Source organism: Salvelinus sp. IW2-2015, linkage group LG11 (genome assembly GCF_002910315.2).
Source record: "Salvelinus sp. IW2-2015 linkage group LG11, ASM291031v2, whole genome shotgun sequence".
Taxonomy (NCBI): domain Eukaryota; kingdom Metazoa; phylum Chordata; class Actinopteri; order Salmoniformes; family Salmonidae; genus Salvelinus; species Salvelinus sp. IW2-2015.
In genome coordinates, this window is record NC_036851.1 from 26,918,361 (window position 1) to 26,938,178 (window position 19,818).

Sequence of the window (19,818 nt, forward strand, 5' to 3'; positions counted from 1 at the left end):
AAAGTATATGGAGCCATACAGTCCTCCAAAGGGACATGTAGCACTCTGTATTTCTACTTTTACCAGTAGTCCTATATACACTGCTCAAAAAAATAAAGGGAACACTTAAACAACACAATGTAACTCCAAGTCAATCACACTTCTATGAAATCAAACTGTCCACTTAGGAAGCAACACTGATTGACAATAAATTTCACATGCTGTTGTGCAAATGGAATAGACAAAAGTGGGAAATTATAGGCAAATAGCAAGACACCCCCAAAAAAGGAGTGATTCTGCAGGTGTGACCACAGACCACTTCTCAGTTCCTATGCTTCCTGCTGATGTTTTGGTCACTTTTGAATGCTGGCGTGCTCTCACTCCAGTGGTAGCATGAGACGGAGTCTACAACCCACACAAGTGGCTCAGGTAGTGCAGTTCATCCAGGATGGCACATCAATGCGAGCTGTGGCAAAAAGGTTTGCTGTGGTCTGTCAGCGTATGTCCAGAGCATGGAGGCGCTACCAGGAGACAGGCCAGTACATCAGAGACGTGGAGGAGGCCGTAAGGGCAACAACCCAGCAGCAGGACCGCTACCTCCGCCTTTGTGCAAGGAGGTGCACTGCCAGAGCCCTGCAAAATGACCTCCAGCAGGCCACAAATGTGCGTGTGTCAGCATATGGTCTCACAAGGGGTCTGAGGATCTCATCTCGGTACCTAATGGCAGTCAGGCTACCTCTGGCGAGCACATGGAGGGCTGTGCGGCCCCACAAAGAAATGCCACCCCACACCATGACTGACCCACCGCCAAACCGGTCATGCTGGAGGATGTTGCAGGCAGCAGAACGTCTCCACGGCGTCTCCAGACTCTGTCACGTCTGTCACATGTGCTCATGTGCTCAGTGTGAACCTGCTTTCATCTGTGAAGAGCACAGGGCGCCAGTGGCGAATTTGCCAATCTTGGTGTTCTCTGGCAAATGCCAAACGTCCTGCACGGTGTCGCGGCTGTAAGCACAACCCCCACCTGTGACGTCGGGCCCTATACCACCCTCATGGAGTCTGTTTCTGACCGTTTGAGCAGACACATGCACATTGTGGCCTGCTGGAGGTCATTTTGCAGGGCTCTGGCAGTGCACCTCCTTGCACAAAGGCGGAGGTAGCGGTCCTGCTGCTGGGTTGTTGCCCTCCTACGGCCTCCTCCACGTCTCCTGATTTACTGGCCTGTCTCCTGGTAGCGCCTCCATGCTCTGGACACTACGCTGACAGACACAGCAAACCTTTTTGCCACAGCTCGCATTGATATGCCATCCTGGATGAACTGCACTACCTGAGCCACTTGTGTGGGTTGTAGACTCCGTCTCATGCTACCACTAGAGTGAGAGCACCGCCAGCATTCAAAAGTGACCAAAACATCAGCCAGGAAGCATAGGAACTGAGAAGTGGTCTGTGGTCACCACCTGCAGAATCACTCTTTTTTGGGGGTGTCTTGCTAATTGCCTATAATTTCCACTTTTGTCTATTCCATTTGCACAACAGCATGTGAAATTTATTGTCAATCAGTGTTGCTTCCTCAGTGGACAGTTTGATTTCACAGAAGTGTGATTGACTTGGAGTTACATTGTGTTGTTTAAGTGTTCCCTTTATTTTTTTGAGCAGTGTATATACAGTGCATTCGGAAAGTATTCAGACCCCTTGACATTTCCCACATTTTGTTACGTTACAGCCTTATTCTAAAATTGACTAAATTGTTTTTTTCCCTCCTCAATCTACACATAATACCCCATAACGACAAAGCAAAACAGGGTTTTGGATTTTTTTTGCAAATGCATTACAAAGAAAAAACATTTACACAAGAATATATATTTATATATTTTTATTTCACCTTTATTTAACTAGGTAAGTCAGTAAAGAACAAATTCTTATTTACAATGACGGCCTACCAGAAGGCAAAAGGCCTCCTGTGGGGACTGGGGCTGGGATTAAAAATGTGAAGAAAAAAAWAWATATATARGACAAAACACACATCATGACAAGAGAGACACCATAACGCTACATAAAGAGACCTAAGACAACAACATAGCATGGCAGCAACACATGAAAATACAGCATGGTAGCAACACAACATTTTTTATGCATTTGCAAAACAATTCTAACAATCTGTTTTCAATTCATCATTATGGGGTATTGTTTGTAAAAAAAAATATTTTATCAATTTTAGAATAAGGCTGTAACATTACAAAATGTGGAAAAAGTCAAGGGGTCTGAACATTTTCTGAATGCACTGTGTGTTTACCTATTACCTTACAGTGCTATGATGTGGCTCATAGCCCTTTCCTGCAGACAAATTACCAAATTGCCCTTTAGTGGCCTCATGGGTGGAATGTTATGAATACTTTTCATAATTAATATGAAATATGATTTATGCAGAAATCAGGTGTTTCTATGTTAAACAGTTTTGTTATATTTCAGTCTTCTGTGATGTATATTGTGTAAACGACCTTCCTGCATCTCACATGGATGAAGATACATGTCATTCTATACATGTCATTCTATACATGTCATTCTAAGCTCTCTATCTCTCCTCTTTCTCTGACGCAGATGGAGAATACAAGAGATCCGTTTGTTGTCTGGGCTGAGTCTTCACTGCTGTATGTGGATCTGGTGGATCCTGTCGCTGTCCTTGTCGGGAGAGGGATCTCTCCTCAGGCCGTCCCGTTACTCTGCCCCTCTGACAGGCTCCATCAGCACTCACATAGAGATCAAAGTTTTAACAAAACAGGGTTCTCCTCCACTATGTAAAAATGTCCATCTAACCAAATCTATCCTATAAAACCCCTTCAAACTCTATGATGTCGAAGTTCTGTAACAGATTTCCATTTGCTCCTTACCCACCCCAACTGCCTTCTTTGGTATTGGGTATCAGATGTCGCCAACCATTTCACCCCTTTCCTCATCCTTCCCCTAGCAACCTCCCTCTGTCACGATCGTCGTCAGGGTGGAAATGACCGGACCAAGGTGCAGCGTGATGAGCGTACATTTCTTTGTATTTATGAATGTCGCCAACAAAAACAAGAAACAACAAAACGAACGTGAAGCTGACTAGGGCTATACAGGCCACTAACACAGACAACATACTTAGGCAGCCTGGAAAAACAGCCTGCCTAAGTATGATTCCCAATTAGAGACAACGATAGACAGCTGTCCCTGATTGAGAAACATACCCGGCCAAAACATAGAAACAGAAAACATAGAAATAAAGAAACTAGAATGCCCACCCTAGTCACACCCTGGCCTAACCAAAATAGAGAATAAAAGCCTCTCTATGGCCAGGGCGTGACACCCTCTTCTTATCGCTTTCTCTCATGTCGTGCGTACGGCMCAGAACATCACTGGGGCCGAGCTCCCTGCCATCCAGGACCGCGGTGTCAGAGGATGGCCCTAAAAGGATGGCCCCACCAAATGTTCTCTGTTGTCTGGCTGTATGTCTATGGACATACAGTACCAGTCAAAAGTTTGGACACGCCGACTCATTCAAGGGTTTTTCTTAATTTTGACTATTTTCTACATTGTATAGTAATAGTGAAGACATCAAAACTATGAAATAACACATATGGAATCGTGTAGTAACCAAAATTAATCCAAATATATTTTAGATTTTAGATTCTTCAAAGTTGCCACCCTTTGCCTTGATGACAGCTTTGCACACTCTTGGCATTTGTACATGTGATGTAGGCTACATGTGTATGTGTTTGATACACTGAAAGTAAGTGAGAATGGGAATATTTGATTCAGTATGTGTGAGCGTATGTAGGGGAGAGTGGGGTAAGCTGAGCCATGTTTTACATTCAGCATCACTCCGTCAAGGGAAATATAGTTTTCTTTMTAGCAAAGATACCTACATRTATTTCGGGATGTTGTGCATCCCTGGAAATAATCAGAATTCATGAAACTTTACAGTTTGGAAAAAACACTGTAGCTTGCCCCAAAAAAGTGTTCTCTTGRCACAACTTATCCCAGGTATGGGGGTAATTTGAGCCACGGGACAGAGTAAGTTAAGCCGTATACAAATTTCTGTATTGAATGAARTTACCACAACATTTTTAAATCCACATCTATCTTTTTTTCCAAGAGATAATTCAACACACACACAATTTATTTTTGTATTTTAATAATATTAAGCATCTTTTAACACAGGCTTAACACCTAACAAAGACGTTGTACTTTTAAAAACACTTACAACATAGGCCAGGCCCTGTTATTACCTTATATCCCAATGATAATGCCTTGCATTAGCCTGGGAAGAAAACACTTGAGTTTGCTTAACTTGCCATTGGCTCAAACATTGGCTCAACTTAGCCCACAGCTCATATTGAAGCTTATAGAGTCTCTAACTGATGTATAGAACAATCTTAAAATGATCTACTTTGGTTTAGATACAAGCATCCTGTAACCTCTAACACAATACATGAATTTGACTTGGTGAAAATCTATTTGGACCTAAGTTGCTTACCACTTATTCCATGTGGTTTCTTCCTTCACAGACTCCATGAAATGATGACCTCTTCCTAAATATTTGGTGAAATGATTAATTTTGTGTTTGGTTTCTGAGAAACAAGGTGGCTCAACTTACCCCTTTTGCTCAATTTACCCTACTCTCCCCAACAGTATGTTTTATATGTGTTTATGACTGAGTTACTGAGTGAATGAAAAATATACAATTATTAGGAATAACCAGCAGGGAATATGTCTATTTAAACCCTGTTTCAAAGCCAAAACCATTGGAGATTCATCATTGATCAACTGCCAAGAATCCAATATTAGCCAGACCCATGACTTTGGTTAAAACAGCTTTTGGTTTTAGACATAGCCCCAGTTCCTTTCCATGAAAGATATTGTAGCTTCTTTCCAATGTCCCATATCAGGAGATAGGACGAATGAGTGTGTCCATGAACAAACGTATGAGGTAAAACCCAAGTACTGAATCAGAAACAGCAGCTAAATCTCTCTGTCTAGTTCTGTACTGTAAAAGGACAGGAGTGTTGTTTTGTTTTTAGCTCAGCAGTAGCGCCACTCTGTGGTAAATCTAAGTTGTTCCACTAGTCTGCGAAATCAAACCAACAGATCTGAAGATCTTGGTGGGAATTAAATGACCTTGAGAAAAGTGTTGGGTTGCATGTGGATCAGAATTATATACATTTAAATATTTGACACGTGTGTTATAAAGGCCACCGTCCTCTGAAGGTTCTCTGTACGTTAACATGCACACTACCCCCTGTAGGTACATTTGATGAGATTTGATAGATTTGAAGTCCTAGAAAACATTTAGACTCCGCTGGCATAAGCTGCTTTCATTAAAGCACCAGATCCTTGCTCTCTGTCTGGCTCTGGTATGTTGAACAACAAACAACACTATTTAAAAGATGAGAAGAAGTTGGCTGTTTTTAGTGTGTTATCGAATCATAATCTAAATAGAAAGAGCAAGAGCGAGAGAAAGAGGTGGTGGGAGTGAACTGGAAGGTTTTGTTTTTAAGAGGGTCACCTCTCGTTTTGTATCCATGTCATGTGTCGTTATACGAGTACTTATACTACTTAATTCAAGCCTTATCCCAGTCTAGGCCATCCCATTGGTGGGGCTTGACAAGCATCAGTGTGTTTGGTATCAAAGCTGTGTCCCACAGTAAACTCTGATCAGGCAGGACTATGTGTATTTGGATGGAATGAGAAGCTGGAGGGAGTCACCCTGCCAGACAGGTGGAATGTCAGAGAAAATAAAGAACAGACAAAATAAGATTATGACAGAGGCATCATGGGAAAGGTCTGTTGGGCAGACTTTGCTGAGTCATCTCTTTGCCTCCTTCTTCCTTGTTTCCCCTACAGTTCTGTCTTCAACACCACTGGACTGTTTACTCTGTTCTGACTGCAACTCTCACAGAGACCTTTGTAATGGGTCATAAACACATACAGTATGTGTTGTTTTTAAGCCACAAATCACATAATTTGTAAGAATACGAGACCGGTCTTCACAAACCATGAATGATACATTAGAACAGTGTTCAAACTGGGGAGCCACAAGATGGTGAGGTAAGTATGACTGTAAGAGAAATATMTCTCATTGGTCAGGAGGAAAACACAAGGGGGAAGTTTGTTGGCTTGAGGGGGACTTTGGCACAACAGTCATACCTGACTGCTTCAAAAAGATGTCCGATAAGGGAATGGATTAACTGAATGAAATGGGGGGAAAACCTTGCAAGACACTCGTGATTACACTACATAATTTCCTAACACTGTGTTACAGTGGCCCAGAGAGGACAATATAAGAGGGAAAGGGACAGTCGGTTTGTTTCAGACTTAAGGTGGCATAGGTCTCAATGCATTTGTGGTTTGTAGAGAGAGATGGAAATGGCCACAGTCAATAATCCCCTCTTGAAATCCTCAGTAATTGGGATGAGGTGAGAGAGCATGCTGGCTGACTTGAGACACATGGTGTCTACGTTAAGACTCCTCCTCTGATCCTCATGTCATCAGGCAGACTATGGGATGGAGAAGGGAAATGCACCGGCATAGATGGGCCTGTGTGGGAAACCTGCATTCACCTGTCACTCACTGGAAGTACACAGGAGAAGAGGTGGATTAGGAAGTGACTTCTGTAACTTTACACGGTTGTTTGGTGGTGCACCATATCTACAGAGAATACTTTTTTTTTAGCAGTTTGAACAATATCTTCTCAAGAGGCAGAGTGAGTAGAAACCAGTTAGATTTTTGAGGTAAGTGCATTCTTCAGAGATGGGTTTTAAAAGATGTTCTGCTGGAGACTTTCTACTAGAGACAGTTTTGAAGTTTTAATTATAGATTGTGTTCTTTATAATGATCTTCTAGAAATGTGCATGCTCAGGTGAACGATAATTGAACAGAGCACAACAAGTTGTTGACTGTTTGCTGCCGTTAAGAGGCAATGGTTCAGTACGCTCAACTGCATTTCAGTCTGTGCTCCGGACATCAAAGACGATGTAGAACAAATCCTCAAGCTGATATTATTGATGTTTCCATGTTTTGCAAATAGAGTGCCTTTAATCTTGCATAAGAGGCTTTGTAACCCCAGGGACTCTGTTGATGTGTTTTACATCAGCATCTCTGAAACACCTGTCTCCCTGGGTGACACTCTATCCTCAGTGGTCCTCTGTCTATCTATTGGTTTCTCAACCCTCCATTTGTTCTTTAACAGTGTGGCACCCTGATGTGGTTGAAACACTTGTGAGAAATTGGCACAACTGTACAATTAGTGTGAGGATACATGTATCTGTGATGCATCAGTAATACGTATATCCAACAACTCAACATCTCTGAGGCTTATCCTCGTAAGCGAAAAACAACAAGAGACGTTTCAATGGTCAAGATGCGAGGATGGCCTCGTACTGGTGTGGCTGGATTTAAAGCCCAAACACGAGCCGCTGAAGTCCCACATGTGACTCTATTTCTTCTTAGTGTGAATTTAGCGTTGTGTTCAGAAGGGCTTTCAGATGCTAATCCAGTTATTCAACACTGAAGGCACGTTGAGTTCGCTCAGCCACAACCGTTCTGTTGCCATACACAGAGATTAAACAGGCAATCTAGGACAACAACAAACCGGTCATCCCCCCACTAATTTGGTAGACAGCTGAGGGATAGGGCTGGAGAAGTGTAACCACTCTCAAAGAGATAAACCATCATTATCCCTGATGGAGAATGATGTTGCGTTACCTCCAGTCAAACTGTCAATCATATCAGAGAAATGTGTTGTTGATCTATAGATCATTCTAATGACCCATTGAATGGCTCTGTGGTTTTGCCTCAACTTCAATGCTAACACAATCAACAGACTGGTCTGACCACTGGTTTATTTCCCTAGAGATCTCTAGGTGTGTGCCCATGCCAGACTGCATTTTAGTCTCTGATGTTTGACCCCTCTTGTTCTGTTTCTCAAAGCTCCAGTTGTGATGTAGGCTGAGGGTCCAGTTCCATCTCTTCCAAGATGGCTGCTGTGAAGAACTCTGTGTCTGAGGACCCCCTTCTGGGCAAAGGCCCTGACAAGGACGCCTCAGAGGTGTCTTTGTCAGGGAGTGTGTTAGACTCCGGGAGTGTTCTCTCAGATGACTCAGTGCTTCCAGACTACGAGCAGGAAGGTGATTCACAGGGTACTGCCAACACGCTGTATGATGCGTGCACTCGGAATGACCCCCTGGCGCTCCAAAAGGTTCTGGAGAGAGGGGTTACAAAAGAGGAGGTCATGGCGGTAGACCACAACGGCTGGGTATGGGTCTCTCTTGCTATTTCAGATTTGGGATAGCTTTTGGGGGTGTATGATCCAGCGAGTCCTGAGGGTTACTAGTTCAAATACCAGGAGCATCATGCCCCCTGTATGAAGACACAGAATGCTTCAATCAAGTMATGTAAAATTGTTGTTGGACTTAATTGCAGCCTTGACTCTGACGCAGTCAGATTTTTTCTTCATCAGTCTAATCCACATTTTGTACCCAACAGACTGGACTGATGGTGGCGTGCTATAAGGGGTTTTTGGACATTGTGCAATCTCTTTACCACTGTCCCTACCTGGACATAAATCACCAGGACAACGATGGCAACACAGCACTGATGATCGCTGCACAAGCAGGTGAGCCACTCTCACCAGACCTATTACTAAATACTACACAGTGAAACCTCATTAACACATCTCTAGGTTGCATCCCAAATGGCACCTATTACCTTTATAGAGTACAACCAAAGATTTTTATAACTAATCCATGATATACCAGAGCCTGTCGTTTCCAACGGGAGAAAATTAATCATAGTGGGCAGAACAAGCAAGGTGGTGGGCCGAGCCAAGCACAAGCTAGTGAGATCCTATTGGCACGTTGTAGTATTTATTTGAATATTTCCGTTGGGGAACGTATACCCTGTGAAGTATGCGTGTGCAATAACACATTTTGCCCTTGCACTCCTTTTAAACAACTACATTTAAAAAAAACTTTGACAAAGGCTAAAGTCTACAAAACACAGTCCACTCTGTTTGTTACAGATTATAGTTTTGGAAAGAGAAAATTGTATAGAGATCAAATGTTTAATCGATGAGAAAATTAGCAGAATGTCGGCCAAAACCCATATCACTCCATCTTCTCCCACTGCCGGCCACTGGGCTTCCTCTCCTCACCATATTTGGTAGTGGGAACGCCAACCAGATTTTTCACATTCAAACATCCAGTGAAATATCTGGCTCATTGTTCTATCTGTGCTACTTACTACTTCAAAAGTAGTGCACTATATAGGAAATAATGGTGACATTTGTGACAGGCCTTTAGTATTTTTGATGGCACCTCATGATACCCTGAACCCATTCTCACCCTGTATCCTTCTCCAGGTCACACCATTACAGTGACCTACATCCTAAACTACTACCCCGGGGCAGACACAGAGATCCGGGATTKCCGTGGCTTCACCGCACTCATTAAAGCTGCCATGCAGGGCCGAGATGATGTGGTGTGTTCCCTCGTCATGGCCGGTGAGTGAGAGGCCACCTCCACTTCAACGCTACTATACACCCTACTGTAGTTGTCAGAGCTGCTAGGAGAACTGGGTGGATGAAGTCAAGCGCAGAGAGCAGGTTTCAAGAACGTGGATTTATTTTTCCAATACACAGGGAAAATGATCATGCCCTAAAACACACGGGCGCATGAAAAGATGAGTCCAAAAACACCGGACTAAACTGTTCCGAGAAAATAACAAAATCCACATACAAATCCAACACCAACATAACAGAATACAAGCCCGCACAACAGCCAGCGGGCTACCTGCCCTTAAATAGCCTACCCACCAAACTAAACTCAAAACAGGTGCACCCAATCAGTCCAAACTAACAGAAACAAAAAGAAAAGAATCGATGGCAGCTAGTAGGCCGGCGACGACCGCCGAGCGCCGCCCGAACAGGAAGAGGCACCATCCTCGGCGGGATTCGTGACAGTAGTCATAAGAAAATATCTTAGAAATGTTTAGATAACCTGAGAAATTGATGTTACAAGTATAAAAACATAATTCTGACCCCAATTTACCTGCGTATACTTCATTGTAATTTTGTGCAGTTCACAGTGGCACATAGCTCACATGTATTATCAGACACACAACAGTGTGACCGCTGACATTAAATGAATTAAATTACTTTAGAGATTCCAAAGGTTATACTTCTAAACAGAAGTAAGGCCCAGAGAGGGGGAGAGGAGGAAGAGATAGTTATACACACAGAATTCTGGGATTAGCCTATGCTTTTCTCCCAGGCAGCAATGTTGCTGACTCAGTCAATTGGCAATTATAAAATCTCTGTTCTATTTGGGGTTGAGCATGAACCCAMTAATTGAAGAGCTAAGGGTATAGGAAGTGTGTAGTAATGTGGTTGGGATGGATGTACCTGTGGTGTGTCTGCCAATGTTTGCAGTCAACTTTCTCTGGTTGAGAGCATGTGTTAGTGACGGCTGCCAGGTTTAAGGGATCAATTTGGGGGCACACTCTGGTGTAATCTTTGTCTTGGCTGCCAGGAGATTAGCCAAGTTTATTTACTCCAGATATTTTGTCCTCTTTTCACAAGATCAGTAGTATCCACTGGTGTCACAGTCACTCATTTGTCAATATACTAAAAGAGTTGAGGAAAACATGCTCAGCTAACTGAAGCCTTTCCCCCATCACATTAAAGATAATTAATTCTCCCCTCTATCCATCATAAACCAAGAAGCATCTATGTTTTCTTATTCATGTAGCACATGATTATCATTATGGTGCTATAATATAGATCAATATGCAATGGAATGTGAATGAAAGTGTTTCAATGGAGAAATATTATGACCTGAAAGCTATTTAATTTTTTTCCCTTCACTGCTATTTCTCTTCCAGGTGCAGACCTAAATGCAATAGACACCAGGAAGCAGAAGTGTGTGCGGGACTGGGCACTAAAGACGGGCCGCTACGAGACCTTGAGCCGCCTCCGCCGCCTCAACCTGCGGCCTAGAGCCGAGCAGTTTACTGAGAGTTACGTCCCCGAGTGGCCAGAACTGAAAGTGCTGGTGGCCAAAGCCACAGCCAACAAGAGCGCCGGCCAGATGATCACCCAGCGCATCAGGTCCACCTTCAGCTTCAACTTTCCCCAAGACCCCCAGAACAACGGGGTCTTGGACAATATGGTGCGTATCACCACCAGCATCCACAGCCCTTTGGTGGCCACCGCCTGCCGGCCGCTATGCCCCACCAGCCCCCCTGAGGTGGGGAAGAGGCGCTTGGCCGTGCCTGAGCTGATGAAGAAGCACTCAGAGAAGAAGCTGGAGGAGAGCTCTGTGTGCCACAGCAACGGCTCCGTCTCCTCCATCATTCCACACATCCACTCGGCCGAGACCATCGCCACGTCCTGCTGTGTGGACACAGTGCGCAGGGGCAGCATTGTCTCTATAGCCTCCACCGGGGTGCGCGCCTTCATGCCCAGGAACATGGCCCACAGGAACAGTGTGTTCCCTTCCGGCTGCATCCCCAAGATCCAGATAGTGAAATCTGGAGAGCCCACGCCTAAGAAGGAAAAAAAGAAGAAGGGGCACAAGGGTCACCTGGAGCTGCCCATATGGAAGTACAAAGCAGAGAAGCAAGAGAAGAAGGAGAAGAAGAAGGCAGAGAAAGAAAAAGAGAAGGCCAAGAAGGAAAAGGAAAGGAAAAAGAAGAGAGAGAAGTAGTGAGATGTCTAAAGCTGCCAATTTATTTCGATGCCACACATTTCCAATAACTTCCAATATATTTTTCCTGGAGTTATATTMCAAACATCTGAATTATGAAGTACTGCTCAAATTACTCAAAGGTCTGGACTCGGTTTTATGGCCAATGCAGTAAAATGGATTCTTTAAAGGCCATCATATTCATAATGCTTTGTAAATATTTTTTTTTTTTTAAACATTTTACAGGACTAGTAAAGGCCCAGTGCACTACGTTTGTGAAATTTTTATAACTAAATGTATTCAAGTGTTTACCAGCATTTGCAACTTGAGTCTGATAATTATCTGTATAAAACAGTTAATCTGATAATACTTCTGGAATATACAGGAAAGTATTCAGAATAATACTTCTGGAATATACAGGAAAGCATTCAGACCTCTTGACTTTTTGACATTTTTGTTATGTTACAGCCTTATTCTAAAATGTTTTTTTATTTTATTATCCTCAGCAATCTACACACAATACCCCATAATGACAAAGCGAAAACAGGCTTTTAGAAATGTTTGCACATTCATTAAATATAAAAAACAGAAATACCTTATTTACATAAGTATTCAGACCCTTTGCTATGAGACTCCAAATTGAGCTCAGGTGCATCCTGTTTCCATTGATCATCCTTGATATGTTTCTTCAACTTGATTTGAGTCCACTTGTGGTAAATTCAATTGATTGGAAAGGCACACAACTGTCTTTATAAGGTCCCACCAATTGCTTTGGCATTATGGGGTACTGTATGTAGATCGATGAGGATTTATAAAAATACGTAACAAAATGTGGAAAAAGTCAAGGGGTCTGAATACTTTCCGAATGCACTCTATATATATACTGTATATATGTGTGTGTTGGTGACTTTATTGTGTAAATAAACCATTGTGAAAGATGCCTGTTTATGATGTMATTTGATTCTGTGCTGTTTACCGTGGTCCTAAAATGGAGGGCTGAGGCTATTTTAAGATTTAGGAGTCAGGACTGAGTTGTGTAAATCAAGTCTGCAAACGGATTACCATTTTAAAGGTAGACTCAGCGAAATTATGTTGAGATGAGAGAGATGCAAGACTTCGCTCTCACACAGTCACATACAGTAGTATCATTGCATGTGCATGGGTTCGCTTCACGCTGTTCACAGCGTGGTAGCCAGGGGACCAAAACAGATGAGAACTTGAGCCTCACACTTCAACGCTCTTAGTTGATGCGGAAATTGACCCACTATGCTGTTTACTTTCTCAATCTATGCCATATCGCTGAGTCTACCTTTAAAATAGTAATCCTCTGACATGAAGTCAAGGGTATAATGGGAAGTTAGTTATGGCCATGCCATCACTAGGTAGATTTTTTTTWAACCATTTGAATGATGTATGAGCCAGATACAAGCATGCAATGGTGCAAAGTTGGCACCTGCTATTTTCAGAAGTAAAAAGAACTTGACAGACTTCACTTGGGCTAYACTTTACCCCCAAATCTGCCACCAGAGGGCGACCTTGTTTCTCTYTTTTCATTCCTCACGGCTTTACTAAAGACTGTCGACGCAGTCTTGACTGGAAATATTACAATCAAGGTAAAATGATCAAAGTACAGTAAGTGAATGCAACTACAAGACGGCATCGATTTAAAAATGCTACTTTTAAGATCATAGTGTAATACGCAAAACGAATGAGCTCTAGCTAAGCTAATCAAAATGGAAATGTATTTGACATGACTTATTGGTCACACTTACAAAAATTATACAACAAAAGAATACTAATGCAAAAAAAAGACATTGGTTCTTAGGATTGTACTTCACCTTAATCCACATTTTGACCCCCCAAAAATAATGCATTTGTGTCCCACACTCCTATCCATCAGATAATGTGTCTTACAGTTTGTCAGTATATGGTTGAAGGCAGTGTTTCCTCTCCTCACTTCTCTCTATGTAAGCTATGTGTAGGCCTGTCGGGGTATGGTTGTAAATATCTGTATGTGTGGGAGTCAGTGAACTTCAGAGAGATAATACCCCTTCAAAGCCTCTGCCTGTCTGGTCAGTCTGGCAACCTAGGGCGTGGTGGGGGTTGACGGGGGGCCAGAGTATTTTTTAGATTTAGGGGGATTAGGCGTTGCCATAATGTACAGACCAATCCCCCTATAAAGGTAGAGGACACTAGATTATGGTCTGGAGCTAATTCAAAGGAGTTCAACCTTTATGCAAATACTTACAAATGGAAATAGGCTATAGTTCGTATAATATTCATGACTTTAATTTATGTAACCAAAGATATTACAAAGTTTATTTCGGGTAAATGTCTGCTCTTTTAGTTCTTTGAATGCTGGACAAATGGAGAGTTACAGAGGAAAAGAGAGCTTCTATTTATTTATTTTTACGAAAGAGAGAGAGATCATGAGTGCTTCACTGGATTCGGTATCTAGATGGTAATCATGAGTAATTAAATCAACTCGTGTTGTATGCACACATCTCGTATTATCGGTTCCAKGAGGAATGTTGGGAGTATACATGTACTGTAGCAAGACAGAGTTGCATTGCTTTGAACACTACACTCCCACTGGTACACACTGTGTGAATCAATGTTGTTTTAACGTAATTTCAATTACATTACGTTGAACCAACATGGAATAGATGTTGAATTGACGTCTGTGCCCAGTGGGCTGTTCCTTATGACTGCACTAAATAATACTGGATGCTTACTATGATGTGCAAAACTATTCTTGAATGTGTTCAGCACAATATGTGCAATTGTGCGTGACGTGTGTGTATTGTGTGTTGGGTGTGTGTCGTGAATGTGATGGTGTGTGAATGTAAGGTGTGTGTGTGGTGTGTGTGTGTGTGTGTGTGTGTGTGTGGTGTGTGTGTGTGTTGTGGTGTTGTGTGGTGTGTGTGTGTGTGTGTGTGTGTGTGTGGTGTGTGTGTGTGGTGTGTGTGTGTGTGTGTCTGTCTGTGAAAGAGAGCAACAGAGAGAGAGAGAGAGATACAATAAACTGGATCAAACTAGCTCCCTCCATATGTGACATACATGAGCAGGACCACACCCTCTTCTACTGTGAACACATAAATCAATCCAAGGTGGAGCTGAGTGGAAAGACAGTATTAGGTAACTCTGATGCCTCTACAATGKAACACAACACAATGACAATGGAGGGATTACTGTACTGTGTCCAGCCTAAAGGCACATTTCGGTGTCTAGGAGGGAGGGACACGGCTCTCTCAAAAAGATGGAGTTGATTTCTGTGTCCTCCTTTTTAGATGTATGGTGTCAATTTCAATGCATACACACTGTTCATTTTTCAGAAGTTCAGTAGCATAGTCTGATAAAGTGGGGCGGTGGTATGGGTATTCTTATTGGGGCAGCTTTACTGGGGTGGCAGGTAGCCTAGTGGTTAGAGCATTGGGCCAGTAACTGAAAGGTTGCTGGATTGAATCCCTGAGCTGACAAGGTAAAAATTCATTTTTGTAAATAAGAATTTGTTCTTAGCTGACTTGCCTAGTTAAATTAAAAAAATATTATAGAGATCATGTTCTATGTGGGTGGTACATACGATGTTAAAGGCCTGTTCAATATTTAAACCACCTGGGTATATAATCACATTATCATATTACATTATTTGAAATTAAAGTTTATATTTTAAGCCTTGACCAGACGTTACATTGTGCTTTCTAATCTTATCTAGTTTATTTTATCGCCCTACTTAAAAATAACAGCTAGTTAGCCATTCCTCTCCTTTAAATTCTCCACACCCCTTTAAGGCGTCTGTCTGCTGGCTGGCTGGAGCTATGTGTCCAATGATGTATATTTAAATCGTTGGTTGTGTCTCGCACTGCTGTCAATACCACACCACCCAACATATTAATGCAATGCAATGGGAATATAACGATCATGGCTAAGAAACAAATGTTGTTAACGCTTCTCGTCCTGGGCTTATTCAGAAGTTATGATGGTGAGTATAATGTTTTATTCCGCCTGTGTGTATTTATTTACTTGGTTTGTGCGACTGGGGCTGACATCGCTTGGCACAACAACATGGCGCACGTAATGTTATTTGGTATCAAGCAAGCCGAGTTAGCAAATTGGACCTGATTCTTTTAAAATATTTTTTTTACAGGTAGTTAATTGTTTAAATAGAGCAGAAATAAATTAAGAGAAGCAGCTACCTACCCTTCTTGACTGCGTTGTTTAAAGATGCTTCATAACTAGCTATCTACTTGAGAATATCACAACGCCAGCTAGGTMTCTGGCCAGCTAGTAGCTAATTGTCTGCTACGATCACGTTAGTAAGTTAACATCTCAGAGAGCACATTTTTAGGATTTGGTAAGAACAGTCAAGGTTAGCTATCTACCAAGGATCTTCCACCATTCCTTGACACCCATCACAATAATCAAATAGCAGCAGTTTGAGTCATCTGATCAAAGTTAAATTWATGCATTTGCTGTATTCTCAAAAGCTAATATGGAAATATTTGTTTTCTTTATAGTAAACGACCACATAATATTACATATCATATTATCAGCTTCATGCTCAGATTCATACAGGTATGATATCCTTATTCCTAAATGTGAGTTTGTTTTTGTCATAATTTTCAGTGAGAAAATATTTGCTTATCTGCTTTTTAACAGTTTCTGATAGTGTGTAGACTATGCTCTGCACACACGGTAACGAGTGCTTTTTAAAGTGAAGCTCTCAATAAGCTTTTGCTGAAACTACAACACAATGAAGGACTGAGACTGACCTATTTAGCTTTCAAGAGCTGCTGTACATTGCAAAATGAGTCATTGTGTGGTGTTCTACCCATCAGYCTGAATAGGCTTACACTGTAGCTATCATTATTGGATACAATATTTAATTTATAAAGGAGGAAATTGGATGTTAAACAGAGAGGTTGAGGGACGTACCTTACAGTAGTCAGGGCAGTGTGTGTGTGGCAGAGATAGAGAGCGATGTTATGTAAATCTGACGGTCAAACCTTAGAGGTTGTCAGGGCCAGTGGCAGAACGTGAGAGAATGGGTTCATGCACCTCGTTCAGTTGAAGTCTGGGTCGCTTTGGTGTCAGAAATGAGGGCAGTGATGGAGTTAGGCAGAAAGAGGCGACCTCCATCTTGTAGGCTACCCAGGGGCAGGTCCACTGCTGCTACACCCCCACCCTCTGCATGAACATGAACCTCATCTGATGGAGCAGATCAATGGAGGACTGGACTGATATAACTGTAATGCAGCAAGAAGCTGCTTTTTTCACTCACTCAACGAACTGTTCAACAATGAGCAAACAGAACAACCCCCCTCAGCCTCAGTTCCTCCTCTCCCTGGCCTTTAGTGCTTTTCAAGGTCTATAAACAGTCTGTCCCTCCTGATAAAGCCCCTAATTGTGCACTCATGTTTGAATAACATGGATGATATGGTTTGGCTCTACTGTCGTTGGGTGCTTTTCTTCAGCATTGTCTTATCAAAACAGTGTAAACACAGATTGCATGTATACAGGCCTTTTACATTTAATCTGGGCACGGCAGGGGGCTCTGTTGTATCCATGTTTTGAGATTTTTTTTTAAAGCCCAAAAAGTTGGATAATGGTGATTTTTCCAGCTTGTTATCTAATCTGCCAGACTGAAGGGTGTTAAAAGCCTGAACAAAAAAATCACAGCTTTTCTTTGCAACTGACTCATTGTGAAAGTTTGAGCCTGTTTCAACCTTTAAGTCCTGTTTCTGTAGGYCTATTTGATTGCTGTTCTCCAGTTTTGTGACTTTAGGCAACTTTGAAGGGGGTGGGGGCCACAAAAAACTGAACTACCGGGTCTGCACTACCCACATCCGCCTTCTATCTGTTGAGTTTAGGAAGATTTGCGTTGACGAAAAAGGTGTGTTGAATTTGAACTTAACTCATTATGACATTATACTGAAAAAACTTGAACAATAAATAGTTTGCGTAACTGTGACATGAGAATCTGGTAATTAACATGATTATGACATATTGAGTCATAAAGTGACCTGAATGGCACAACACTACATTTGGTAGTTTTAATTATGACAGACAATTGGAATACCACAACATCATAACCCAGTGATATCATAAACATCACAGCGTGCCTGTCAGGCTACATCACTGTACAATGTACAAAACAATGTTCAGTTTGCCTCTTTTCTCCTTCTCTCTACCCTTCCTCTTTCCCCTCCCCCACTCCCTTCACACAGCCCTGTCACCAAACAATACCTGTACTGTGCTTGACTTCAGTAACACACCAAACACCTGCTTTAAACACCACTATGGCCCAAGGGTTGTTCCACTTCAAAGCACAAAAAATAGGACTTCGAAACCCACCATCTCAGATTGTTCTGACATATTTTCTGTAGTTAGAAGCAGATGAGATTAGTATTCCTGCAGCATTATTTTGTTGAAATTTTATTTGATCTCTGAGAAATTAACTTCACTAGGGTAGGGGGCAGCATTGGGAATTTTGGATGAAAAGCGTGACCAAATTAAACTGCCTGCTACTCAGCCATAAAAGCTAGAATATGCATATAATTAGTATATTTGGATAGAAAACACTCAAGTTTCTAAAACTGTTTGAATGATGTCTGTGAGTAAAATATGGCAGGCAAAAACCTGAGAAAAAATCCAACCAGGAAGTGGGAAATCTGAGGTTTGTAGATTTTCAACTCTTTGCCTATCGAATACACAGTGTCTATGGGGTCATATTGCACTTCCTAAGGCTTCCACTAGATGTCAACAGTCTTTATAACCTTGTTTGAGGCTTCTACTGTGAAGTGGGGGTGAATGAGAGGGGATTGAGTCAGAGGTCTGCCAGAGAGCCACGAGCTGGCCAAGCGCGTTCACGTGATAGTTAGCTTGCGTTCCATTGCATTTCTACAGACAAAGGATTTCTCCGGATGGAACATTATTGAAGATTTATGTTAAAAGCATCCTAAAGATTGATTCTATACATCGTTTGACATGTTTCTACGGACTGTAACGGAACTTTTTGACTTTTCGTCTGCACCTAGTGATCGCGCCTCATGAATTTTGATTACTGGGCTAAACGTGCGAACAAAAAGGAGGTATTTGGACATAAATGATGGACATTATCAAACAAAACAAACATTTATTGTGGAACTGGGATTCCTGGGAGTGCATTCTGATGAACATCATCAAAGGTAAGTGAATATTTATAATGCTATTTCTGACTTCTGTTGACTACACAACATGGCGGATATCTGTTTGGGTTGTGTTGGTCTCTGAGCGCTGTACTCAGATTATTGCAGGTGTGCTTTTTCCGTAAAGTTTTTTTGGAATCTGACACAGCGGTTGCATTAAGGAGAAGTGGATCTAAAATTCCATGCATAACAGTTGTATCTTTTAGCAATGTTTATGAGTATTTCTGTAAATTGATGTGGCTCTCTGCAAAATCAACGGATGTTTTGGAACTACTGAACATAACGCGCCAATGTAAACTCAGATTTTTGGATATAAATATGAACTTTACCGAACAAAACATACATGTATTGTGTAACATGAAGTCCTATGAGTGTCATCTGATGAAGATCATCAAAGGTTAGTGATTTAATTTGATCTCTATTTCTGCTTTTTGTGACTCCTCTCTTTGGCTGGAAAAATGGCTGTGTTTTTCTGTGACTTGGCTCTGACCTAACATAATCATTTGGTGTGCTTTCGTCGTAAAGCCTTTTTGAAATCGGACACTGTGGCTGGATTTACAACAAGTGTATCTTTAAAATGGTGTAAAATACTTGTATGTTTGAGGAATTTTAATTATGGGATTTCTGTTTTGAATTTGGCGCCCTGCAGTTTCACTGGCTGTTGACGAGGTGGGACGCTACCGTCCCACATACCCTAGTGATATTCAATAAATACAGTACAAAACCTCTGATTTGGACCCCCCCCCAAAAAAAATATAAAAATATATTAGTGACAGATTTTCATGCAAATATAAAAATCGGAAAGATATGTTTCCATCAACTTGACTTGTTGTGGATTAAATGCTGTGTGTGATGACGTAGTGCACATAAATTCCCGCAACAATTAAAATAAAAAATTCAAGTTAAATGGGTTTCCATCGCATTTTCAACTCTACAGA

General features: G+C 41.8%; 2 protein-coding genes across 2 annotated transcripts in view; both read left to right on the forward strand.

Moving 5' to 3' along the window:
* Positions 1–7,955: 7,955 nt before the first annotated feature.
* Positions 7,956–12,602, forward strand: LOC111970596 (photoreceptor ankyrin repeat protein-like). Its single transcript, XM_070445625.1, has 4 exons — positions 7,956–8,266; positions 8,497–8,626; positions 9,371–9,511; positions 10,891–12,602. The coding sequence occupies exons 1-4, from the start codon at positions 7,988–7,990 to the stop codon at positions 11,712–11,714; spliced, it is 1,374 nt and encodes a 457-aa protein (XP_070301726.1). The 5' UTR covers positions 7,956–7,987; the 3' UTR covers positions 11,715–12,602.
* Positions 12,603–15,503: 2,901 nt separating this feature from the next.
* The window catches only part of LOC111970084 (activin receptor type-1B), a 41,134-nt gene continuing 36,819 nt past the window's right edge, over positions 15,504–19,818 (forward strand). Inside the window, exon 1 of the mRNA XM_023996594.2 lies at positions 15,504–15,675. Coding sequence (XP_023852362.1) covers positions 15,588–15,675 — 88 coding nt within the window. The 5' untranslated portion in view covers positions 15,504–15,587. The remainder of the gene's footprint in view (positions 15,676–19,818) is intronic.